This window comes from Siniperca chuatsi, linkage group LG14 (genome assembly GCF_020085105.1).
Source record: "Siniperca chuatsi isolate FFG_IHB_CAS linkage group LG14, ASM2008510v1, whole genome shotgun sequence".
Classification (NCBI taxonomy): domain Eukaryota; kingdom Metazoa; phylum Chordata; class Actinopteri; order Centrarchiformes; family Sinipercidae; genus Siniperca; species Siniperca chuatsi.
Window position 1 is genome coordinate 5279029 of NC_058055.1, and position 26606 is coordinate 5305634.

The following is a 26606-nucleotide window of genomic DNA, read 5'->3' on the forward strand; positions in this document are numbered from 1 at the left end:
AGGCAACACAAAAAATGACTGCAGACATTGGGTAAGTGCTAAGTTCACCAGCATTTCACCTGATTATGACCCAACTGTTGACTTCTTGAACGTATAGCTGGACTGCACATTCATTATGAGACTGTGCCTGTTGCATAGTGTGGAAGATGGAGGTTGGGTGCCCCCTTGTGGACAAAAGGTGTTTTATAAATTGAACTAATGAGTGTTAAAATATGCACGTTATGTGGTAAACTTCACAAGAATTGAGTGGCCTTTGACATGTTGAGAAACTTAAATATTAACAACATCTAGTCACCTATGTAATAAAGGTCTGAATGGTTGGCTGGTTATTTACAGACGACAAAGACGCTACCTGCCTGGTGATTCGGTCGAATATGTAGATGTCCGGATAAGCGATGTCTGGCTGGCCGCTGTGTTGTCATTGATCCACTTCCAAGACTGAAGGGGCGTGACGGCTGACCGACTAATCTTAATTTATCAAGTTATCGCGAACGCTCAGGTTCAGGCAAGGTCGCAAAATAATTCTTAGACATGTCTATAAAACCAAGCTTTGTTTAATATGAAAGGAATGTATACAAACTTGTCAAAATTGTAATTTAAACACACGTCAAATTGTATTGACATCTATAGAATGTTCGGGGGGTTTTAGCCCCTAAAAAGAGGCGTGGCCGTGACGTTGAAAGTACCCGTATGTGCCTGTCTTTCATGTTCATATACTGAGGTACAAACTGATAGTAGACAGCAGGAAGCAAAGACAAAACCAAACAAAAGAAATACATTTACATTTTACAGGGCCAGAGTTATATGCAGCATACTGTATTTGTTTAATAACTTAAAGGTCTGAGCTTTTTTGCTTTTAACATTAGATAAGATGGTGCTACATTGTTTAAATTCAGTGATAAAGGGCAGGAAAGTTGGCTGACCATTTTTCTTATGAATATGGACATTTCCAAAAATAATAAATAGTTGTATGATATACAGCATGTTATTTTCAGTCTTATCTTGACTAAAATATAGCATTACATCAAACACATTTATTTCAACATTCATCTTAAGTGTCTTTTTTAGAAAATTGGCTCCATCAATCCAGACCATTAGTGTAGATATATACAGTGAAAAAATAGATATACTCCCTTTTTCTAGCCCACAGAAATCACACTTATAATCAATATCCAGTTAGAATCTTTCTAACACAAGTTTAACCACGTAAATTCTATGTAATATCCTGAAAGACACTTAAGCTTGTTATTGATACAGCATTTATCACAAATGTTCCATGCTTTCTCCCACTGTATATCAGTAAATAGGGAAGACCAAAAACATCTAGATGAAAGGACAGAAACATAACTAGGTGTGTTCCTAATATTTTTGTTAGAGCACTTCTCTTTCAATATATTAGTTCCACTAATATAAATATTTTCCAAACAATCTTCGAAATTAAAAGGCAGATTTACAGAACCAGAGTTTCGTAGGAAGTGAGGACATGTTCTGGAAAAACAATAGCATACTCCTTTGGTTTCATAGGTACTTTGAATTTATCAAGACATTCTTTCTAAGATAATAAATAACCATTTTGACTAAGTAATTGGCCAACTGTCAGTATTCCATTATTAAACCATGTGTGGTAGACGATAATCCTATTTTATATCGGATGTCTTTATGGTTCCATATGAAGTACCTATAGTTATGTTTGGAAGCTAATAACCAAGCTGCCAGTGCTTGCCTATGAACAGTTGCCAAGTTGAACAGAGATACCACCAACTGGATCAAACAGATCATTGGGATAATATTCCAAATACTGTCCTTGTTTTTTAAGTATTCAATAATCCACTTAATCTTAAATTCTAAAATCTATCATTTCCAGACCTCCACGTTCTTTGGTATTACAAAGCACTTCGTTTTTTAAATAATGAGACCGTCCAAGTCCTTGATAACATTCTGTGGAGCATCAAGCAACAAAGCAATACATACAGATCTGGATATTCCTTCCACTTTGGATAATAGTACTCGACCATATAAAGATAAGTCTCTCATCAGCCAGTGATTTCAATTTCTTCTCAATTTTTTCGACAATTGGTTTAAAATTCAAAATACTCCTTTGCTGTTCATCTTTGCAATTAATCCCAGGTATGTTACAGTATCTTCAACAGGAATTCCGTCTACATCTGTCACATCACATTCCTTAAGTGAAAATAAGATTTGCTAATATTCATTTTTAAACCCGAGACCCACACTACATTCTTTAACAGGCTGCATGCCACTGCTTTTTAAATCTCGTTTTTATCTTTTAAGAATAATGTAGCGTCATCAGCGAGTTGACTTAATTTGAATTCTTTCCCTAATACTGAAATGCCAGAGAATGCATCCTCCTAATGGGCATTGCCATTACTTGTATTACTAACAAAAATAAAAAGGGTGAGATCGGACATCTTCCATGAGATAGCTTCACTGAGCTGTTACATCCAGTATATAAGGTCTGCATTGCTTTTAGAAACTTATGCTTAACAATGAAAACTTATTTGTCTTCAATTATCTAAATATAATTCATCTTTATTGGGTTTTATATAAGTGTGATTACTCCTTGTTTTAATCATGCTGGGAGTTCACCAGTTTCAATTGATTCTTGAAACCTGGCAAGCAGAAAAGGAGCTAGCTCTACTGAATGCTTTATAAAACTCCCTCATTAACCTGTCACTGCCTGGTGATTCGTTATCTTTAAGGATTCTTATACAATCAGTTATTTCAGGCAAGCTTAACTCATCATCACAAATCATCCATGAATTCCTTGTCAACTTTCCTGACATTGTGCTGTAGTTTCCCTGAGAAATGTTCTATATTAGGTTCTTTATTAGCCGATGAATATAGTTTTTGATAGAACTTGGCAACATAAGAAGATAATTCTAATGGGTTGTCATTGGGAATGTTATTTATCATTCATTTACATAGCGTACTGTTGATGTCTCGCTGTTTCGCTTTTCCAAATTAAAGAAATACTTTAGTACTAGTACTAGTATTTTCCCCCCCTTCTTCACTCCATTTCCGTCTTGAACAAATGCCCCCCTGGCCTTTTCCTCATATATGCTATCTAATTGATCCTGATTACACAAACCTCGGTTTTCTTGTGTTTTCAAATTAATTTCACTAATAACATTTTCTACTTTTCCAGTTTGATTTTGGAATTTAGTTTACCAAATTTTAATTGCCACTTTCCTAATTTCAAATGTCATTACTTCCCAATAATATCTAGGCCTATTGCATATTCATAATACATGCCTGTGTCCAACAGGCCCATTTTCCAATTATTTGTCTAATTTCTAATCTAAGCAAATCATTTTCAAGTAATTTCTTATTCCAGTCGCCCCGAGAGACTTTTCTGAAGCCAATTCCATTAATATTCACGTTTATAGAGAACGTGAATATTAATGGAACTGAATCAACTTTGTCCTCCATTGTGTGCCTGTCTGGTGTTTTGCAACCACACATGCCTGACGCTATGAGTCCTAACAGTAACGGGTATGACTCAGTCATTGACGAGCATATACTCGACCAATGAATGCGCTATATTGATGTGTTTGGAATCAATGAGAAAGATTTGCGGGCGGGAATTGTGTTGTAAAGGGCGGGGTTAATAACCGAACCTCAAGGGTTCTTGTGTTGGCCAACTTCCCGTGCCATTCATTTGTTGCCCACACGCTGAAGGGGACCACTAGGAACGGTAAGTCATGCTTTTTATAGCCTCGTGTCTTACTATGTTAGATATGTGTCTTTTGGTATGACAATTTCTAACTTTTGCCACTATAACGTGATTTATAGAACAGTTGCTGTGTTAGTTAGCAACATGAGGCTGTTAGAGTTAACTTAGCGCGTTAGCTATGAAGCTAATGCTAATAGCGTTATATTCTCTTAAGGGAATACTCGTATGTATTCACTGTGAGGTTGGAAGTAAATTTCAAATGCGTTTCGGCGTGATTTAGGTAACATCATGTTCGTATCGTTTACCTAACTAGCTAGCACACTGACAGTAGTCCTTGTTGTGTAGTGTGGTGACGCGTGGATATTGATAACCGGAACTAGTGCGTCACAGCCCGCCTTTCTGGGACGTTTCTAATCGCCAGACCGTTAACTGAAGTCTTCAGATCAAACACAAAGCGAAATTGTCATTGAATGTATTAAATGTCTCTGCGTTATCAGAGACACTCAGTCATCATTTTAAACAAAAATAATATCTAAAACAGCAGCTGTTGCCACGCGCATATGGACACTTAGTTAATGAAAGGGACTTAAAAATGAAAGTTACGAGGGTCACAGAAGAGTCTTGGTAGGTTCTTTCTTAGACACTTACAGTTTGGTTTTTAATGTGCTGGGTGTAGCTGACAAGCAAACCACAAAAAACCCTTCAGTACCACTGAACCTTGAATCAGGGGTTTCAGATGTCTCAAAAATGTGTAAGCTGATGGCAGTTCTACTAACCATCAGAGACACGAAGACGTTTATTCCAAAACAGGAAAAGGAAAATGTTGCCATCTGGAAGTCATTGTCACTAGATACGGTTGGAAATGCCTGATTCTGGCCTCACAAAGCAATTTGTAGGGTTTGACACTTTCATCAACTAACATCTTACCATAGAAATATTCATGACATTTTTCAATGTCACAAGCACTATGTTACGGCTGTGATCGAACTGCTGCTCATCTGACTAAAGTTCATTTACTTACAGAGGCTGTCTGAACGTAATGAAACACATGAAATATGAGGAGAGAAATTGCAGCCGTGGTATTCTTCCTGAAGAGGCTTGTGAAAAATGGGGAGAAGTTGGAATCACACAAGATCGAGCTGTTTGTTGAGAGGCTGGCTGTTGCACTGCAGGAGAAGTTCAAGGGGCACTGGTACCCTGAAAACCCCAGCAAAGGACAGGCATACAGGTGCTGCTCTGTCTTTGATTTTTTTACTGACTGCTATTAGTAGGGATTCTCTGGGAAGCCCTTAAGTGGAACTGTCCACTTTCCATAACGTAATATCCAACGCAACTTGTTTTTAAGAATGTCTTTCCATTGGTGTGTACAGACAGTGTTATGACTGAAATCAGTTTTGTGTCCTCTGCAGGTGCATACGAGTGAACAGGTTCCACAGGCAGGATCCAGAGCTCCTTCGGGCCTGCCAGGAGAGCGGGGTTCAGTACAGTGACCTGGGACTGCCCCGTGAACTCACATTGTGGGTGGACCCTGGGGAGGTCTGTTGCAGGTGAGACTTTGAGTGAATTTGGCGCGAATAGCTGAAACACATTTTGAAGAAGTGAGTAGTTCAACAAAGATGACAATAATGGTTTAATAACATTTAAAACTGGAACACCTTAATGGTGTAACTATTTCAAAGACTCATGGAAAGTGTGGTTGTATAAAGTTAAGAAAAGTTAATTGTTGTTAGAATAATTGTTCAAATTATCTGCAGCCACTGATACCCATTTGGCTTAGAATATGAACAAAATAACACCCAGCTAATTGCCACCTGCAGCTATATTTGTGATTTCTGGATTTTTTAAATGTCTTGTTTCAGCCCTGTACTTCTCAGGATTACTTTACCTGGAGTCATATTGGTGGCATAAGAAAAATCAAATATAAAGATGAATTTTTAACGCAATCTTTGTCTCCCAACCCATCTATTCAAGACTTGTTCTGTTTAAAACAGATTTCCTGCTATGTATGTTTATCCTCCTAAAAGACAGCAATTGTTGATGCGTTTTCCCATTATTAGATATGGAGAGCAAAACCCCTGCTTCTCAGTGGCCAGTTTCTCTAACAATTATGAGGAGGACAAAGATGTTGCAAAGAAGGTGACCAGTGCTTTGGAGAGGGTGACATCAGACTACCACTCAGGTTCTTCCTCCGATGAGGAGAGCATGCGCACTTCCCCCCCCACTATCCCCAGCAGCCGCTGTGCTTACCAGGTATTGCATAATAATTTTCTCTAATTCCTATGACTAAACATCCCTTGCAGGTCTGGAAAAGAATGGAAAATGACTCCATAATAACCATGTTTTGGTGAACTGTAAAGTAGCTATACTTTGTTCTGTTTGATGCCCACTGGTTGGCGTTGTTGTGTTCAGATGAAATTCTCTTTTCTTCTTCAAAGTTTGGTGATTTGTTTTTTTTTCCCCCAATAATTGGGAGTCGAACGCTTCATGGGGTCAAGGGCTAGGATTGTTTGTGTTGCAGTTAATGGCAGCTTTTACTGAATTGTTTCCTTTTTTTAAGGCGATGAATCCATCTGCTCCTACATGGCATCCTAAGAAGATGGTACCAGGGAAAGGTCACATCCTTCCACGGCCTCACTACAGCTTCAGGCCTCGCAGTGTCGCCCCTCCGCAAAATCTGTGGGTCCCTCCTGGCTATAGAGGAAGGTCTGGATACTGGGACACCAACCAAAACCTGGCACGTTGTTACAGTTAGGAATCATGGTGCTTATTGTTCACACTGGACAACAACTTTAAGACGACTGACCAATGTTTTTTTTAACATGAATTTTTATAGCTTACATATTGATTGTTTTTGAAAGTCTTTTTTGCACTTTAGACCATTTGTTATAGTTTAAATAAATCACTTGTATTAAATTTAGATATTGACATTGGAATACTACACATGTAGGCTTAAAGTACTGTATTTTGTACAATGGGAGATGTTCATGTATGCCACCTAATGTCCTTTGTGATAAAATGTTTTATTTATTCATAGTGTAGAATTGTCATTGTATAGGCTCAAATTTATGGAGTTTTATTAAACACAATTTCCAAGCATCATGATACTTTGTTTATTCTTTTGCTGTTTACTAAAGGGTCCTCCAAGTGTTGTGGTTAGTGTTGTGTTTTTTTTTTTGTTTGTTTTGCTGTTTTTTTTTTATTTTTGGCATTTGCCTTTTATTTGCTAGCTGAAAGTGTAGAGAAGAGGGTAACATGCAACAAAAGTCCCCGACTGGACCGGGGACATTGCAGTTATATGGTGTGTCTAACCCACTGGTCAACAGGATGAGATGTATATAATTTTTTTAAAGAAATTAGCAGAAGCACTACTGCAATGCTTTAACATGTATTTTGTGGTAATGTTTAGCTCAAAGGGTCTGTTCACCTAAATCATTTTTTTTCAAGTATAATCTTTAAATGCTTTGAGCACCACCAATGAAATTCCATTCACATCCATTGTTGTGCGTGATAGAAATCTTGTCAAATAAAGCTAAAACTACCTTCATGGTTAGACACCACCATGGGCAAGCAGAGAAGTGAGTATTTCTGTGATTTCAGTGAACCTTAAAATGTCATCATTAGCACACTGATACTTAGTGTCTGTGGATGGCACCCCTCCAGACAAATCAGAGCTATAGCTTCATCTATAGACAGTCCCTTTGGGGAGATACAGTGTTCAGCTCAAGGACTCCTCGTTACAGTGGATGCCATGGTTAACGGCTAAGAGGGTTGCTTAAAAGATTGGTGATTAAGCAAGGAAGTTGCTTTATCATCTACAGTGTTGACATTCTTTATTAACAAATAAGCGGCCAGCTAAACCTTTGTATTCCTACCTATATGGTCAAGATGGGCTGTGTTTGATTGACAGTGCTGCCAAATTATCCACCAATACCTGTTAGTCCCGGCCACAGCCCTCCAAGCTGTTGGCACTGGTCTCTTTCCTGGGCAGCAAATTAACAGTGTTGCTTTATTATCTTTAATATATCAGTCCACCACAAGCATCACTGGAAATAGAACACACACTAACCCATGATCAGATGCTGCTATACGTCTCAAGTTGTTCAGGTCGTGACAATCTGGGAGATAAAGTGTGACTGGCGAAAAAGTGAGAAACTTGCATAAGCCTGTATGGGGGCTGTTAGGGAAAGCCACCCAGAAAGTTATACAGATTGTTTTCTTCCTTAATGGAGGCACCGGGACGAGGCGCACATAGGCTATCGTGCAGGACAAAACGGGCGCCTTTCTTCCATTAGTAAATACCGGGAGAGCGCCTCGGCCGTACCGGCAGAGGGCGATACTGGCTGTTGTTTGGGGCAACCGTCGGTCACGTGACACCCTGCGGCGCGCTCAGCTGAGCACCTGCAGAGCGCGGCGGAGGAGGAGGAGGAGGCGGAGTGGAGTTTGGATGCTTCGGTCGAGCTGGACTGCTGCTTTTAACTCGAATTGAGCACAAGTTCTCCGGCCAAGTTTCACTGAAGAAGTCGTGGAATACCAGGGACAGGAATGGAGCATTCGATAGCACGGGTCTGCTGTGTACTGTTGAGCCTCTTTGCCGGTAAGTTTTCGGACACCAACTGCCGCGGAGCTACTTTGATTCTAATGCATTTTTCACTAAAACGGCAGCGAGTACAGTCTCTGGTCAGCCGTGTACAATAACGTCAGCCGCTGGCGTTAACATGGAAACGTGCCTTTTTCGACAAGTTCTAAATGCTGATAACTTCAGGTTATGTTTTCATTACCTCAAGTTAGTATGATAAACATTTAATTTGCTCAGTGGATGACCAAAGCACACCTGAATACACTTAAAAGAAATTGCCCAACAGGGAGTAACTCCGACCTGAGGTCAGTTCAGCTAGCACACCAGAACAAGCGTCCGGCTAAACCCAATGTAAGTTTCAATTGTTACAACTAAGGTAACACTAGGTTATTTGCAAAATAATATCTACGTACTACTCTGGGGTTTTCAGACTCGGTCAGGACAGAAAGAAAAAGAAAGGTCAACAGATAATAAATCAAAGTTTGCTAACATTATTTCATGTATTTTTATACAGATTTGATCTCAGTAACCTCAATAAGGTGTTTTTAATTTTTCATCAGGCAAAGTCTACTAGCTAGGTGGCTGTCTTGAGGTGTTTTTTTAAATACTCGGAATGAATGGTTATTAAAATGTATAGCTTGTTGCCAGTTCCCACAGAAATGAGCTGATATTAGGGACGTCTCCCCGACGCCAGAAGTCTGGGTATTTCCGCGTGATTTCTTTTGGTTTATCGTCTGGTGGTAAACACAATAGCTTGATCGGCTTTTAAACCTGTGGCTACAGGACTCCAGAGTGCTGCCTTTTTTGTCTGCCATCTGCCAGCAGTGCTGTCTCTCCCCCGAAATCCCAGGCTATATCACATTTAACTTAATCACGTTTGCTCCTGTTGACAGCTTTGTTTATGTTGGTGTCATTTACTTATTTTAGACGTTTCACTGTCAAGACATTTGAAAGTTTAGTCCTAGTGACCCTCACCTGTTTTGCTGTTCGTTGATACCGCAGGCCGGTAGGTAACAGTGTGGGCTGTGAAACCTTGGATCAGAATAGTTATTTTCAAACCTTCCTTGTGTTAACTTATAGTCAATGATTTCGAGGCGAAATTGAGATTCTTCATTTGGCTGGGACCTCTTTAAAGGACATTGATAAGTGATAATATTTAACTCTAGTTTGGGCACCGCTAATTTACTTTTTTGTAGCTTTTTCATTCACAGTATCAGTCAGTAATAATGCAATTGACTGGTCTTAATTTGTAATATGTAATATATTTTAATATCGCAATTCTTCTGTTTACTGTACTTTTTATTTCACACTTGCTTTGGCAATGCAAACATCTGTTTCCTGTGCCAATAAAGCCCCTTTGAAGTAAATTGAATCTTAATTTGTAATATGTATAAGAATAGGGCAGGTCAAAAATTACAATGCTTATTTTTAAAATGTCTGGTTTGTTCTGTTAATGTGTCATCAGGGAATTAAATGTGGAAACATTGCTAACATGAATTATTTATTCATCAAAGCTATATAATAATAATAATTCTGTTCATTGTAGCAAATATATGATGTAGTTTCATGTGTACGGGCGTGGCTGATTTGTGCCCTGGAATTTACACACTGAAACTAGCAGATCGCTCCTCCCACTCGAAACAATAATGTGAAACTTTTGCCTGATTGGCTTTTTGGCTTCAGTCAGTGGCAGTTATTGAAATATTTTCTGAGATTTTGATGGGAAGCCACAGAGCCATGATGGTTAGGCAGTGACATTTCAGTATGCTGATTAGTGAGATACCGCATGTAATGAAGAAATGCTTTGTTTAGGATCATCCAGCAAGTCTCTCCATGTAAAAGCTGGGGCATTGAGTGTAATATAAGGTTTGCATAGTGTGTTGTTTAGCCTTCTTTTGTCTCATGATTCACATTGTTGTGCCCACTAGTTTGGGCTCATTACCATCTTAATGGCATCATGGCCTCGTCATTTGGGCGCTGTTCCACTTCAGCAGACAAGAACAGTATCTGCCAGACTTGTAGACATTCTTTTAACATGGCTTAGAAATACACAATAATGTGCTAACCTCTCTTAAATGGCAAAATAACAAGTAGGATCTTTCTGCTCCATTTCTTTGCTCTATTTGTCCACGAGGCACCGCATGGAATATAAAATGTTGACAAAAGAAATAGAATTGTAAGAGGGGGATATGCAATCCTTGAAATTGTGGTCAATGTTGAGGATTTAGAATCTGTAGACCGTATTCATTCACCCTTCACATTATAACAGGGAATTCAATTTGGTCATCTTTTTTGTTTATGTCAAGCTGTAATTTCAGTTAGGAGATTGTTTCTCCAAGTTATTATGAAATCATGTGAGATGTCATCATTAGATAAATGATCAAATATTTGGTCTGTGGCAATTTTCCCAAAGGCTGTAGGTTAACTGATTGTGGGCATCACAGTGCACACAGTCTTTAATGCTAAAAAAATGAGCATTATAGTAAAAATGTTCTTGATGAATTTGAAGTCAAATTAATTAAACAATTTGATACAAGGAAAAGGAGAAGACCTTGTGGGAATGTTTGTACACAGTGTAGTTGTGAACATGCTTCTTTGACGGGGCCCCTTTTTCAATTCCTTGTGGTGATGTTTTTTTGATATGACAATGTTATCCGAGACCAACTGCTGTGGGGTTGGCTGTTACTCTTTAACAATGATCTGATCAATCTGATGCTGTTACACAAACACACTAAAGACTGCTCCATGCAAAGGCTGACACATGACTCTAGGTCTTTTTACAATATTTTCAACAAGTTTATTTGAATGAAAAAAGTTAACTACCACAGTTTTAGAAATAAGGCAACATGCTCACTGCTCCAGCGAGCTTGGTGCCAACTAATCTGTTTCTTATATCTGTTATCAAAGAACTTGTCCAAGAAACACTGTATTTGTTAATCATAAGACACTGTAGTTAGCCCTTCCTGGCATGTCTGTCCACTTCTTCGCTTTATTAACAGACACCTCTTGATTTCCATTTTGTGGTCTATACTCTATGCAGGTTTGAGTCCTTGCATAGGACCTGAAAGGTTATTTTCCCCGCTACAGTGCTGCAGGACCTGCCCAAGTGCTCTCTCCACCCACCTCCACTCCTGGCTGTTTGGGTCAAGAGTGAAGCCACTGACCTAGGATAAACAGAAACCTGGTGAACCTGTGAGCATGCGCAGAACGCAGTTACCTGATAAGGCTACAACCAAAGGCCCCGGCCAGGAACTGGTTGCTTGGTTACCTTTTGAAAACAGACACGCAGATCCAGGGAGTGTACTTGTGTCTGTATGTGTGTGCTCCGGTTGCTCTAGAAAGCTACCCTCCCCCTTACTTGCATGTATGTATTAGGTCCTCTTTTACAGCAGAAAAAAATCCCTGTTATTTTGCACAATAGCTGTTGCAGATGTATTGCATATGTTCATACAACTCTCGTTAGGGGAGCAACAATTGTCACAGCTGTGTGTGTAATGTACTAAGGCATTGGGGCCTGTGAATAAATTGTTCCAACCCCACGCAGACAGTAATGACTTGAGGTTACATTCACTTGTCATGACCCAGCAGTCCAATGCCACCACTTGCCTCCTGTTGGCTGAAACATGTTGCAGCCACAGCTTCACCTCCAACCATGCAGCCGCCCTCTCTGCCTTGGAGCCTCCGTCCTTGGAAATGAAGCAGGAACATGTAGAATCGGATTACAGTCTAGGGACACTGCTTTGTCCTCCACAATCTGATGGAGACGACTGAGCATGAATATTCATAGCTCCAGACGTTAATATTTTAGCATGTCAGCGCGGTACAAGCCCTGTGCCAACTCCTGTTCCCCTATATGGGAGTGTGAAATGCTGATCCCGCCTTTACCTTGCCACATTACCCTCCCGCTTCCCTCTTTCCCCCCTCCATTTCAAATCTGAATTACTGAATGGGCAAATTGCTCCCTGCTAGAGAATCAGTGAAAATGATTAATAGTGGTGCTTGTTTCTGAGTCCTGTTAATGGCTGTGCAGCCACTCTGTATTCAGAGCTTGTTCCTTTTTCACAGGTAGGGGGTAAACTGCCTTCCGGGCTGCTGCCAAAGCATTCTTGCGGTAAGATATATTGGCAAGATTATACTTGAACCCCTTGGTCATAAAGTCAATATTACATTGACAGATATTTCAAGTTTGTATGTCTTCTAACCTCTAACACTTTGGCCACAGTATTGACCTACTGACAGCGACCAGGCTCCCCAGAGGCATGCAAAATATGTGCTGTATTGTCCAATAAGCTAAGCCCTGGAGCAGTTTTGCCTTAATGACACAAATTAGTGGCTAATCAGTTCATTAAGGTCATGCTTTAGTGCGAATGTTGGACCATGATATATTGGTCAGTTTTGCCCGATCAACTGTCTAAAACCCAAAGTTATTCAGTTTACAACGATGTGAAAACAGAGAAAAGCAGCAAATTCTCTCATTTGAGAGAAATGCCGGGAATTTTTCTTGATAACTGACTTAAATGATTAATAATAATATTGTATTTTTAATTAGAATTTGCAACTGAATTTTGTAAATGGGAGCATATATTGTCAGTTGATAGGTGATAATATTGCATTGCCAGCTCTAGGTGTAACTGCAATATGTATTGAAAAAACTATATATATATTTGTCATACATAGAAAAACCATTGTGATTGGAGGGTTAACAAGACTTGACACTTGGTAAACAGACATCAATATGTGAGAGAGCAGCATTTACTGATCAATTGACCATCTGCTAAACTGGGCATTCCCTCGAATGGTTAGCAACCGTAACTAGGCATGACAGGCCTGTCAAGTTTTTGATTTCTCAACATACACACCAAAGTAGTGTCTGTGGGACTCTAGCTAGAGAGAAGAATTTTTTTTTTTTAATCTTTCCAAAACCCGCAACTAAAGCGCAAACGTGTAACGAATGGATTGAACAGTGTTTGTCTGCTCTAACGTACGCTGCAAACTAATGTTAACTAGTTAACTAACTACCTTAATGTTACTATCTACAGTAGTGACCAAGCAGGACCAAGACCAAGGGCCAAATGATTAACTAACTGCAGTAGTTTGTGCGGTTCCTGGTTATGTTACAAAAAAGCCCTGTTCACAACTAGCACAACCACCGTGTAGGAGTTCCCCACTTTGTGGAAGCCAGTCCTTGATGTAATCAGAGTTTACGGTAATGTTCGCAGCTCTGTTCTGCTCTTTATCGGATATGGGGAAGTTTTCACTCCAGTAACCCTAGCCAATGTTACCTGACATAGCGTTACATTTGCCAAACACATGTTCGAATGAAATGAATGAAAGAAGAGTTTGATCTTTCATTTTTCCCTATAATACTAGGACTATCTAGCTCTACATAGCAATACAAGAACAAAGCTATTTATTTTAATGTCTACATCATCATGTGAGCTGGTGAGGATGCTGACTTTTTGCCGTGGACATGTAGCTTTATCCTCAGTGTTTTAGCACAGTATCATGTATGTAGCCAAGTGCATATTTAACAGTTTAACAGGTTCTCATTTTAGTCAGCCAGAAACATTAAAAAGTTAGATGGAGACAGAGTTTTCATCCAACTCATGTTGTTAACATTAGCTTAATTAGCTAGCTAATTCTGGCTAATTGGTGAATAAAATAAATGAGGGCAGCCGCCATTGGCAGGTTGCTGAAATAGGCCTGCTTTACCTCAAACTCTCATCACTAGAACACTTAAATTGATTAACCATGTTTTGTTTCGCATCGACTCTGCACACTGGTGGCGGCATGCAACGTATGATCGCACACTTACGCTAATCTAGCTAGCTACCCGGCTGGATTACCGGTACCAGTGGTACCAGTGGTACTGGTAATCGTGCCAGGTACCACAGAGGAGAATTTCGCGCTAACCGCAAAGACAGTCTGCAAGTATGTGGCGGCACATTGCCGGAGTAAAAGGAAAAATGAAGAGCACGGTGGAAGTACGGTTAAAAGAAAATTTACCAAGAAGTGGCGCTTCACAGATAAGGGGGTGAGGAGAGATTGGCTTTTTTCTTATGACAGCAATGCCAATACAATGAGCTGCAGCATTGGCAACCATAATATTGAGTAATAAAGTGAGTAAGTGAGTTGAGTACACACATGTTGTTTGCAGAGTGTTTGTGTGTGTGATAAATTAACTATTTAAAATGAAAGTTGAATCTCCTTACAACAGGTCGAGTTTTTAATGACATTGTATCTTATGCAGTTTTATTGCCCGTTGAAAAACGTTTTGGCCAGTAAATGTTTTCAGTTTACCAGCCATTGGTTAGATAGACCAAAAGGTTAATTTTGGACCCTGGTCTCTGGCTAGAAATGAGAAGCCTGCTTTTGTCTGCCTCTGTCAATAATCACAGGACCCAGTCTTTTAAAAATTTGCCTACTAACAATTTCGAGTAGTAAATATGTCTCTGTCTATCCTAGTAAACTGCGTATGTGCCATGCGAGAACTTGCATAGGTTAGCACCTCTGCTGAAGAACAGGAGTGAGTTGGAAAACAGGGACATTATTTAGTTGCCCTGCTAAAGACAACATGACAAACGTAACATTTTTTAACGTCCCGCTAAAAAAACGTGTTAGTTTTTTATGCAGTTTTTTTTTTTTTTTTAGTGTTGAAAATCCAATTGGGATCGAAACATTGTCTATTTAAAATTTGTGGACAGGAGTATGTGTCAGACGTTACGTTTTTTTTTTTTTTTTTTCAGTGTCATAAAATTGAGCCATTAGGAACTATAGACTTTTTGGCTTGTTTCTCAAATGCACTGTTTTAAGAATGTAAACAATAATTGATTGATTTTGTTTATAATTTTCATGTCTTACTTCAGTTCTGCCACTGACACAGATCTCATTTAGTGAAGGTAGACGCACGGTAGAGAGTAGATAGTACACCTCTGATATCTTTAGCATGACTGCTGAAATTCTCCAAGTACGTGTTGAGCAGGGATTGTAGTGAGGGAGAGACATTTCCTCTGCTATCCATGTAACCTATCAGTTAAAACAAGGTCACTGCAGTGCTGATTTTCCCCGCTCTCCTGAGTCCATCGGTCATCTTCACTGTGTCGCGCTGTTAGGGCGATAAACACCCCCAAAGCACATATATCACTTAGCCACTTGATGCCCAGCTCTGCAGCTCCCACAACGCCCTCTGCTCCTAATGAGGAATAATGGGCTCTGTGACAAATAAGCTGTTCACTGTGATGATAAGGGTTTTCACGTACCTCATATCTCAAATGAACATTGCCAGAATACCATTTTTCTGTAGATAAAAGGCATAGAAGCAGAGAAGATGCTGCACAGCAGGCAGTGAAGAAGATTTTAAGGATTTTGTTACAAAATGCTGTGTAATTATTTGGAAAAAATGATACTGAAATTCATTAAACTGGGTGCTATATTTAAAGCACAACTTTTACGTAAACAAGCCTAAGAACTGTGATTAAAATAAATGTGAGTTTCTAATTTGGCATTCATTTTTTCATGGTAATTGTCACTGTTCAAATGGTGGATGTCTCCTACTGGATTTTAAACTGCCTATTTAAACTGATGTATGGAATTACAAAATATTCCACGGGCAGTATTCAGGTATGTAAAATATGTAAAGTAGAGCATTACTCTACTTCTGGTTCTTCCCCTGTTTTTTTTCCACACTTTATAACTATGTATGTTGGTTATTTTTGCATAATATTCTCACGGCATCTGACCTAGCCATCTCAGTGTGAGGATACACAGTGTGGCAGGCAGGTCCCCAGGGTGCTGCATCTGCAGCTGCTGGTGTGCAGTCTGCTCCTGCTTACCTGCTAGGTAGGTGTCAGTTCAGCTCTACACATGCTTGGACCTCTGTTAGATGATCCTTTGTGCAATGTTAAAGAACTGGGCATCGTAGTGGGCTACACAGGTGGAAAAAAGCACTTTATCGTATAAAACAGACCTGACAATATATTCTGACAACAAATCTTTTGTTGCCAGTTCTGACGCTCAATGGACACATCATTTTGGAGATAAGCATTGTATATTGTGTTGTGCATGTCACATTATTATCAGCCAATGTCCAGTCATTGTCTTACACAGAGCTGAGTTGTGGGAAGATGATTATATTTTGTCCTCTAGCAGTAAGCCCCCACTCTCGCCGGTAAGAACATTAGAGTTAATTGTGTGTCTAATCTTGAAAAATATTATGGCTCAGAAAATAAGCGACATAAGCAGAAGGTGGGGTGGATGGGGGGGTAAGCAGCTGTTGAAGGAGCCATTTTTAGCACCTCTAGCTCATTGAAAAACATTACACATTGTCGACTGCGGGTATTGTGAAAAAGACAAATAACTGTTGACTGTAGAAAGCCTCTTTCTTGATTTAGTCCCACTCAGTTTTGCTCCCTGTAGTGCTCATATTCAAGTCAGTCTTTTTCTGTCGTAGTCTGATGTTCAATCATCATATCAAATTATATAGTGATGCTAATAACTAATTATGAAATGCCTGTTGCCATGCACAAAATTCTAGTCAACAATTTTTCCAGGTGTATGAATGCTTGTATTATTGATTTTAGAATATATTAAAGCAGTTGTGCAGTGAAATTTTATGATGCAGTTCGAATCTTGTTAGGAGCGTTAAAGGAGTATTGATACAAAGCGACACAGAATTAGACCCTGAAAATCCCATTTCTTGTAGCATTTGTTGCCTCATAATCAAGCTGTTGCTAAACTGAAGCCAAAGACTGCAATGCAAATCCTTAGAATGTGGAATCTATGAAGAGGTCAGATATTAAATGTAGGTTTTAATGTTAACCCAGACATGCTATGCAACTGTATATCTGTTACAACATCTGTGCACTGTTTATATGGCATTAAGCAAACCTCGCCATTCCTCTGTTGTGAATGTTATCAGATGCTATTGATGTTTGCAGGTGTAGGAAGATATGAAAAAAGGAAAGCTACTACATGTGCAAGCTATAGCATTTTTTGCAAAATGTCCCTAATCTCCTTTAGAAATGTGAATGCAAGGAAACACTTTGTTTCATGAAAGAGCATTACATGAGATTAGATTAGATGAAACCTTTCCCCATGGGGGAATCGGGTCATTGCAGTAACAGAGAATAGAAAAATATACCCCTTTGATCTTGGGATGACTTGAAAATGTAAAAATGGAAATTTGGATAAGAATATTTATTTGAATTCTCATACTTAAATGGTCTTGGATTCATAATAAGGGGTAATGCAGAGTTCAAACTAGTCAGTCAGACAAGCCAAAAAGTCAGCCAGTGTGTTACTTTTACGTTAAACCCGCAGTGCGGAGCTTTTGTCTCCCCGTCTGGCAGTGAGAGTAGTTACACAAACACTGTCGACGTGTGCTTACGATGTATGCCTACAATGAGCTCGCCCCAGGCTCAGAGACATACTGAGAAACTTCCACAGTTCCAAGATTCCAAATATTTTACCAACATGTCCAAGAGCAGTAACGTGACGTCTGAGTCTGCCCTCAGGCCCTTCTCTTCTCCCAGCGCTCTCTGACGAGGAAAAGCTAAAGCTACACCAATGGTTATTCGTGTTTGTCCTCGCCATCGATCGCTTTCTTGTTTTGACTGTAATCCTTCCTCTGAACGCTGAGCTTCCGCTCTGGCAAACCAATCATTGCTGGTTAGCGTAAAACGCATCATTACCGGTGCGCCAGCGCGGGAATGTCGCTACAGACGCCAGATTTAAAAACTCTGATATACTGCGAAATACAGCGAGATTTACCTGGCGGTGATAGGCTTAATCATTGTGTGAACTCGTTTGGCAAGGGCTTCAACGTAACGGACGTTCATTTATATGTAAAAGTCCCGCACTCTAGCTTTAAGGCAAGTTAGGAGAAGTCCAAGAGTGGAGTGAAAATGTATATTGTAGAATGAATTTGAACAGGTCTTCACTACATTTGGATGACTTCCATTTACTTACTATGGTTTTACAACCAGGTGTCCAAAACGAGTGTGGCTGTCTGCCACCTCCCCTCTCTTGCATTAAGCGGAATTAAAATGGTCTTTCCTCGTCCTCCTGCCTCTGAAGTTATTACTCCTGGGTCTGTGGTGGATCTATAGGTATGATGACATGACCGGGACATCTGCTACAGTTGGGTATAGAGAAGGCTCAGCGCCTGAACCACAGCAAGGTCAGCAAGCCACAACAGATATTTAATTACTGTAGTGCATCTCGCCGCCATGTGAGGAAATCGGCAGCTGGCCCAGTCGCCCTCCAGAGAGATGAGATTGAACTGAAAATAGCTCTGTGACTGGCTGGTTTATGATGGTCAAAACGCACATTACTGCACAACCTTAATCACAAGTGCTGCTGTTTTAATAAGCAGGCACACAGGGGCAACCAGGCTGCAGTTGTTGCTGGTAACTTCCTGAGGAACCAGCTGTTAAGTGTCTTAATGGAGCCCATGTATAATTCATGGGAACACAGAGCTGGCTGGCTGTCTCTGGGCGGCTGATAATTGGAAGTAGAAGAGTAAACTCCCACCCCATCTCCTGTCAGACTGGCACTCGCAGCACCCAACTCTTTTCACAAGGTGTAGGGCAACAGCTCTATGTTTAATCCCTATATGACAGAACATCTATTTAATGAGTAAGGGGATGATTTATCAGTGACAGCTAGAGCTGTAACACAACTCTAGACAGACTAGAGTTGTAGATTAATGACCTGTGGACACATAAAGAGTGTGATTGCCTACAATGTCACCCAGCATTTTATCAACTAAAAAGTCTCATCTCTAACTCTTATTAATCAGTCATTAATGTGTTAGATATTTTAGAAAAAGATACGTGAAGTCCGTTTGGACATGAGAGGTCCCTGATAATCCCTCTGTAAAATAAAGTGTGGGAAAAATTTACAGGATACCCTTGGCCTGGATCTGAGTGATCAGATATTAATGCAAGACCCTGTGGGATGTGTTTATGAAGTTGGACCAGAAATCTTGAACTGCTGTCAATACAACACCACAGCGCGCTTACTGTCAGATCGTCTTTGCCAGCCCGGTGTCATGCAGTGTTTTCTCTATCAGGATTGAACTGAAGAATTTTAAGCTGCATCACCATGAAATCGGTTATATTTACATGTAAAAGCCACACCACATAAGGTGAACGGTCGTCATTGTGCCGTGCCTCCGTCACTTTCACTGAGATTATGTACTTGTCAGCCTGATCCAGGATGCCCTATAAGCAGCATTTGGCTGCCTGTCTAGACTACTCAGGGGTCAGACCTTTTTAGATGGCAGTAGAGCCATCAGGGAGTTGGCTTGTATGGCAGGTTTCAGGCAAAAGCACTTTACTACATCCACTAAACACTCAACAGCCAGACAACCTTGCAGAATCTTCTTAAGGAGTCAGGTTATTTGTAAGTGCCATTTCTTTACTTTTTGCCACATTTGGTGAATTAAACAATATATTGTTAGGATGGTATGAAGTCAGTTTTAGACATAGACGGTGCAGTAGTTGTACAATATTAATCATAGCCGTTTCTCCTCTCAGCCATTAAAGCAATATTTTACCTTGACTGATGTAATGTTTCCACTGACAACAAAGGTTAAACTTGATTTTCTTGTTTGTCCTGAAAGATAGCATTTCCATTCTCTTTCCAAGGAATATGGTGACTGAACCTTCACAAAGCAATATTAAAGAACTTCAAGTTATAATCCTTATGATTTTCATGAAATCAAACTCCATTTTTGATACTTATGTATGGTTGCATTTTTTCTGCAATACCTATTCAATGTAGTTACATTCACTAGTGATCTCTCTATTGACATTATGCGTTTCAGTAACAAGTAAGCGCTTTTAACTTCCTGCCTACACCAGAAGTGAGAATGTGCAGCTTGACACCTGCTGCTTGTGATCACCTTGTGCCTTCATTTTAGCAGTTACCTGTCCAGTTTTATACTAAAACGTGCAGCGTGAAGCACTGACAGCAGTCTGACAAACATCCACTGATTATTAAATCTTTCTCCTCCACAGCTCTGGGATCAGCTGGTCATGTTTCTGTGGTAGAAGTCATAGCGACTGGTCAGAATGTGTTGGTATTTGTGTTTTTATTATGTGTTTATAACTATATGATATCATAACAGAAGTCACAGTGGAGGTTAATTTGGTTTGGTACACTATTACAAACACTCCAGTTTTCTTGTTATTCTGTTACAAGCTGATTATTCCAAATTATATGATCAATGAAATATACTGTATATTAGTTGGGTGAAAAGATGCGTTTTAATTCATGTTGATAAATCAGATTCCAGACCAACAAACAAAAATCTGCTGGTTTAGTGATTGTTTGTTTGTGACCAAAGAAAATGTTAATAACTTACAGTGTAACCTGCATCATCGTACTGATAAGTTAGCATCAGAGCTCTTGACATTTTTCACCGTAGAAACATCGAGCTACCGCTACAACACACTAGTACTAGTAAGCTAGTAAACGCTGAACGTTACTTTGATAAGTGCGGACAGTCCTGAATTATGTCCTCAGGAGGCTTTTAAGCTTTGTTTATGCTTGCGTGAGATGCCATGGCGCAGGCCTCTGCAGATGGCGTGTGAGCTACGAGCGCGCGCACAGAGGCGTTTATGCTCAACGTGCTATATGTTGCAGTATTTATCAGTATTTGTGGCAGTCATATTCTCAGTTGTATTGTAATGAACTAATGTCATGTTCTGCAGATGCCTGTTTGAACCTTTTGTATTCAACAAAGAGAAAAAAAACAAACACAAAAACTTTCGAACTCGTCCATGAAAAGCCTAGTGTGGCCAGTGGATGCCTAGTCCCAAAAATTGGGAGGTGCACGACTACACGCTCGACACAAGAGGCACGATGACATCACTTTTCTGCTGGGCACACTTTGTCGAGCATAAACAAAGCTTTGCAGCAAGGCGTGGACAGTCCTCAGGCGCTCATTGGCCTTACACGGTCCAGCCATATACTAGGTTTCGACCTAGTCTTGTTATTGTTAGTGTGGTGGGTGGTGGAGTCCGCCATTCTCGCACTGGATTTAGTTTGCCTAAGTAAGCACGAGGGATTCACAGGAAAAGAATGCAACATTTAGTCGCAGCTCAGTTTTATCTCAACGATGAAGCCTTACTGTTTACTGTTCACTCTCTTTACACCTTAGCAGAGCTGTTGTATTAAACTACACTTGCTGTTACTGTGGTAACAACAGGTGTCAACAACTTAACCAGGACTGAAATCTTAAGAATCTTAACAACTTTAATAACTTGATTGTGCTCTTATTTAACTCACTGAGAGAAAATATTACAGCGTATTGCAAACATTGGAATACAGCCGTTGTGGACAAAAAGCTCATGTTAATTTGTTTGTTGTTGCCGTCTTCATTAGAGACCGAAATAGATGAGGAAAGATGTATGTGCAGTCGCTTTTAACTGGTGTGGTTGGGCTCCTCATTGCATCCCAGTATCAGCTTTACTTTGCTGTATATTTTAAAATAGCACAGCTGCTGCTCTTTGATTCAGAAGCAATTTCATGCTCTGGAGTCCAATTTAATGTGGGAGTAACGTACATGTTGATGTACACTGTGCTTAATGTTTTCTAAAGGCATTTGTGCCCAGTTTGCAGCCATCAACTCTGTGGGTTTTTTATATGTATATATTTTAACACTGATGTTTGGGTTGTTGAGATGGACATAATTAGCCTATGAAGACTATCAGGGTCAAAATAACAAACTGTTAACTTGCTGCAGCTCACAACGCAACTCCTTGAATTTTGAGTACCCTTTGAATCTGAGCTCTGCGTCTTTAATGGGCTTACTGCATTTATTTCTTATGTACAGATTCTCTGCTCTTCTTTATGAGTCTGACCAGCCTTATTTCATGCACAGTTAAAGAACACGACATGGAGAATGAATACCGCCATACTATGTCATGACCAAAATTGTAGGATTGCCTCTTTGTGCCGTGTAGCTAAACTAGTGCAGTGGAGTTATTTTTAACATTCCCAATCGCATCATGTCATTTAACGTGGTATGTAGACTAGAATAGCTGTTTTGAGGTTTCTCCTCATGTCGAGGTGGAGAGTGCGAACTGGAGGCATGAATAAACCCAGCGGTCTTGGTTAAGCTGTAACAACAACTGACAGTCTTTGCCTGCAGCTTCCTGCAAGGCCTAATACTCAGGTGCATTTACTACACCTGCCTTCAAGAACCTCTGAGTGAAGAAGAGACTCCAGCCTTGAAACATGAAGCCTGTTTCACTGCCTGTGCAGAGAGAAAAAGAGAGGAAAGAAAAAGGATTATCCATCTTGTTATCTTTTAACACCAGTCTTATCTTGATGTCCTGATGTAGTATCTTCCCCACACAGAGGACAGGAAGGGAAAGTCTGTGTTGTTACACTTTCACAAAGACCTCATTCTGCCTGGTCGGGAGTGCTTTGGACAGGATGAGAGGGTTTAGAAAGAAGGGATGTTATAAATGCATTTGAAAAGGAATTGATATTTTAGCAGTTATTACAAAGTGCTTTGTCTGTATGCCATTTTTGCCTGAGTCCTCGGGGAGCTTTCAGTGGAAATCAGATATCGTTCCAATGAAATAGGCTGTGTTGGCCCTTGAGCCTTTGACAGCACACTCTGGGCGTAAAACACATATAGGACTGTGTATTTTCTACCAATGTCCAGAAGACCACCATCATGCAATGTCCTTCAGGCAGGGGACCTAATTTTAGACCAGAACCTAGAGGAAACAGCGTGAGCAAGGCAGACTCATTGACTGCCTCCCAGCCAATCTAGCTGACAGCCATACATGCCTCTGCACTACATGGAAAATAGCTTACTGTGTAAATCTACCATAGGCAGACGTAATATCTTAATCTGCAGGAGTTGGCCTTCTACATCCTACACAAAACATGAGAAAATCAGCCGTAACCGAGGTAACTGAATCACTTCATAGCCATTTTAAACCAGCAAGCAAACTCATATTCAAGGCAAATATGTCAGCTGAAATAAGTAACTTTTTCATTGTTTATTTTTCATCTTACTAAGGTTTCTAAAATTATTTCCAATAGTGGTCAGACGTAAAGTTTTAAAATATGCCTCACTCTATCTAAAGGGAGGAACCCAGGAATTCATTGGGAGGCATTTGTGTTTGAATTCATGATATATTATACTTGCCTGAACTGCAGTCTGGCCTCACCTTAATCCTTTTAGTGGTTTGGCAATGAGCCATTAGAGTCTTTACCTCTCCATAGTTGTTTATTTTTACATACATTTTGTGTATATGTGACAGAATTTACTACCTAAGCACTTTTTTTAAGTTAAGTAAAACAAGTCCTCAGTTGACTGAACCAACATGCCAGAGTTGTTAGTGTCACTGATTTGTTTCTGATGGTATGAGGAAGTAGTTTCTTATCGCTGAGAAAGGCTAAACTTGCCCTGTTCATTTTCACAGCCCCCAAGTGAACATGGTGCAGTGTAACATTCAGCCCACCTCAGACTGAGCAGATGAAATTGCCGAGCTGTGGAAATTCCAGAAATGTGAAATTGTTTCCCCTCCTGAGGAGTTTCTGAGTTTTTGTAAAATTCCATCACTAGTGACGTTGAAAACCAGGCTTGTTAGGAGCTCCAGAAAGGACTTCTAATCCCTAATTTTGCCCTGTGATTCAAGGGGAATGTTCTAGTATGATATTCACGCTCTATTGCTTTAAGCTGACTTCTTGTGTGTTCACCTCTGACATAATTAAACAGTTGTGAGAAACCTTTGTTTGCCTCCTTATACTCACACATTTTGCTTGTCTTCTGCATTGCAAATGTGTATGTGAGTTTGTAAATTCTCTAAAACCCATATTATCTGTATCAGATCGCCAACACATTCTATCCCACAGCTAAACCCACTCTGTAAGTCCATCAACAGTCTGAATGAAGTAGCTGCACTCTGCTGCACTTGTGTCTCATTGTTTGATCAGCGATGCTGCCTCCTGATCACAGTTGGCATTGTGCCCTGGGGCCCTGACAAAGGTTGGGGCTGGGGTGCCGGCAGGGGCCTGGTCTGTATCAGACACTTCCCCCAAAACAATTTGTTTTGGGGGATGGGGGGGATAGGATAGGCAGCGGCATTGCTGCCTCCCCCTCAGTGCAGGGAAACTCCTGTGGAAGGAGAGAGAGACACCCTATGACTACACCCCACTGAGACATTTGGCTTTAATTTTTTGGTTCATAGTAAACTGCTGGAAGCTTAGAACACAAATACATGCCTTTTGATACACATGATTTCTTTCAACAGCCTTATGCAATCCTTATTTGTTTTGTTTTTCATCAAACATTAAAAAAAACTTGAAATCTGTTTTGATTTCTGAATTTAAACCTTTACCTTCTTTCTACCAGAACTTTACATTCACCCTTTGTGAACCTTTTTCTAACTGGATGAAATAAAAATGTATAAACTGCCACTGTACTAAATGCACCATTTTGGCTTTCGTTTCCCAAACCACCTAGGAAGTAGTCAGAAATGCATTTCATCAGATCAGCAGCATGTGATTGCAGTGTGTCTCTGATCCTCTGTGCAGATTATGCAAATCAAAACTTTTTGTGGGCAGCGTCAACCAATTTATTCTGGCAAGTCAATTAGACTGAAAGCACGTCTTGTGTATGTGAGAAGTCTAATACTTAAGCATATATAGATGCAATCTAATAGCAGATGTAGCAGGGATCATAATGTCGCTGATGGGCCAACTAGTGCCTGACTGCTGTCTCACCCCTCTGTTTTTACTTTGGCGTACACTTTCTCCTTAATCACTGGCTGATGATTGATTTAAAACCTCGGCCTGATCCACCACCCCTCCTCCTCCTGTAATGAGGATTAAGTGGCAACAAAGACGCACAAATCTGTGTGTGAGTTTTTGAAGCATATTTCTATTTTGCACCATTTCTCAAGTCATGCAAACTGCTTTCACATGTTCACTAATTGCTAGCAGGGAATAGTTTTTTGTGTGTGTGTGTGTCCCGCCAAAAAAAGTGAGGAGGACATGATGTTGTAATTACTCCACCTGTTTCAATTTTTGTATCTCCTCTCTGTCACAACTACATCTACAGACGGGCATTTTTATAAACAATGCACACCAATGTATCACTGAACAACCTCATATTCAGCACCTTCGTGTCCCTCTGCCTCTTGTCTGTTTTTAATTTCCTCCTCACATGACTACATTGGCACATTTGCTGTTGTTTCCCATGAGAGTGTTATCAGTAGACTATCTGTGTGCTGCTCCTTGGACTGGCATCTTGCCTATCAGCTTTACGGCACAGCCAGCCCCCACATTGTCACCATCTCACTATGTCCCTGGGCTTCAGCAAATCCTGAAGGACACAGGCCTTTTGTGTGTGTGAGAGTGTGTGTGTGTGTGTGTGTGTGTGTGTGTTTCCACAGGTCTCAGAGACGCCGGGGGTTCTTATCTGACTCTTCAGGGTTCTTTAGATAAATTTGCCTCCTCTCACAGGGGGTAGAGGAGGAAGGGATGTAGGGTTGGCCTGGGTTGCTTTTAGTGGTTTGTGTCTAGCTTTAGAACATTTCATGGTGGCAGAGAGGTTAGACAAGCAGCAGCTGCTTAAATCCACTGTCCTACACCTTGTCAAATGCTAATGCATTCTATAAATAAGAAATACAACTCTCAAGGCCCTGACTTGAGAGTCCCTGTGATGAAGACTTTACCTTATTGATTAACCGACCATTAAGGAACAAACCAATGTGAATTTGTCTTTCCTATCCCCTTTCCTCTCTCCCTCCTTCCTTGTTTTAGTCCCTTTATTCCCTCAATTGTTTAAAGACATCAGTTTTTACCAGCCTGATGGTGGGATTACAAATCCAATTTGAATGTGTATGAAATATGATAAAATTGTCCCCTTTTTAATGAAGTTTATTGTGGCAGCAGCGGCAGGGAGGCATTTTTTGTTTTATGCAAAAAATACCAGGATTATTGGTAAGCCTAGGCTTTCATAAATTAAGTAATAAAATCAGAATTATTGTCAGTGTTGATATACATGGATACATGTAGCAATTGGTTGCTGTGGACATTCACAGCAATGGCATTAACCACATCCCCCACAGGCTCGTCTAAAAGCTGTCAAATGCTCAGGCAGTCGAGTAAAGTGCCTGTCATTCGTCACCCCTTCATCATTTAATGTTCAATTATGTCAAAACAGCCTTTAGGTCATCTGCACTGGGAATTGATGGCAGCTCTGTGTGGCAAGTGGAGCTTTCAGGCTGCATTACAGCACAATCAGTATGGTTCAACAGTCCCAGCCCTTTGCAACACTAAATAAACCACGGCCTGGCTCCCTCT

At 40.2% G+C, this 26606-nt stretch overlaps 2 protein-coding genes and 1 long non-coding RNA gene across 3 annotated transcripts in view; all 3 read left to right on the forward strand.

Moving 5' to 3' along the window:
* The first annotated feature begins 3558 nt into the window (after positions 1 to 3558).
* On the forward strand, positions 3559 to 6796 carry btg3 (B-cell translocation gene 3). The gene is made up of 5 exons (XM_044222252.1): positions 3559 to 3715; positions 4718 to 4922; positions 5104 to 5241; positions 5752 to 5944; positions 6252 to 6796. Exons 2-5 carry the CDS (start codon positions 4750 to 4752, stop codon positions 6444 to 6446), a joined length of 699 nt encoding a protein of 232 aa, XP_044078187.1. The 5' UTR covers positions 3559 to 3715; positions 4718 to 4749; the 3' UTR covers positions 6447 to 6796.
* Positions 6797 to 8043: 1247 nt separating this feature from the next.
* cxadr (CXADR Ig-like cell adhesion molecule) overlaps positions 8044 to 26606 on the forward strand; it is a 40706-nt gene continuing 22143 nt past the window's right edge. Inside the window, exon 1 of the mRNA XM_044222253.1 lies at positions 8044 to 8288. Within this exon, the coding sequence (XP_044078188.1) occupies positions 8237 to 8288 (52 nt within the window). The 5' untranslated portion in view covers positions 8044 to 8236. The remainder of the gene's footprint in view (positions 8289 to 26606) is intronic.
* On the forward strand, positions 8299 to 11813 carry LOC122888185. Its single transcript, XR_006380660.1, has 2 exons — positions 8299 to 8621; positions 11311 to 11813. It is a non-coding gene; the product is annotated as an uncharacterized LOC122888185 (long non-coding RNA).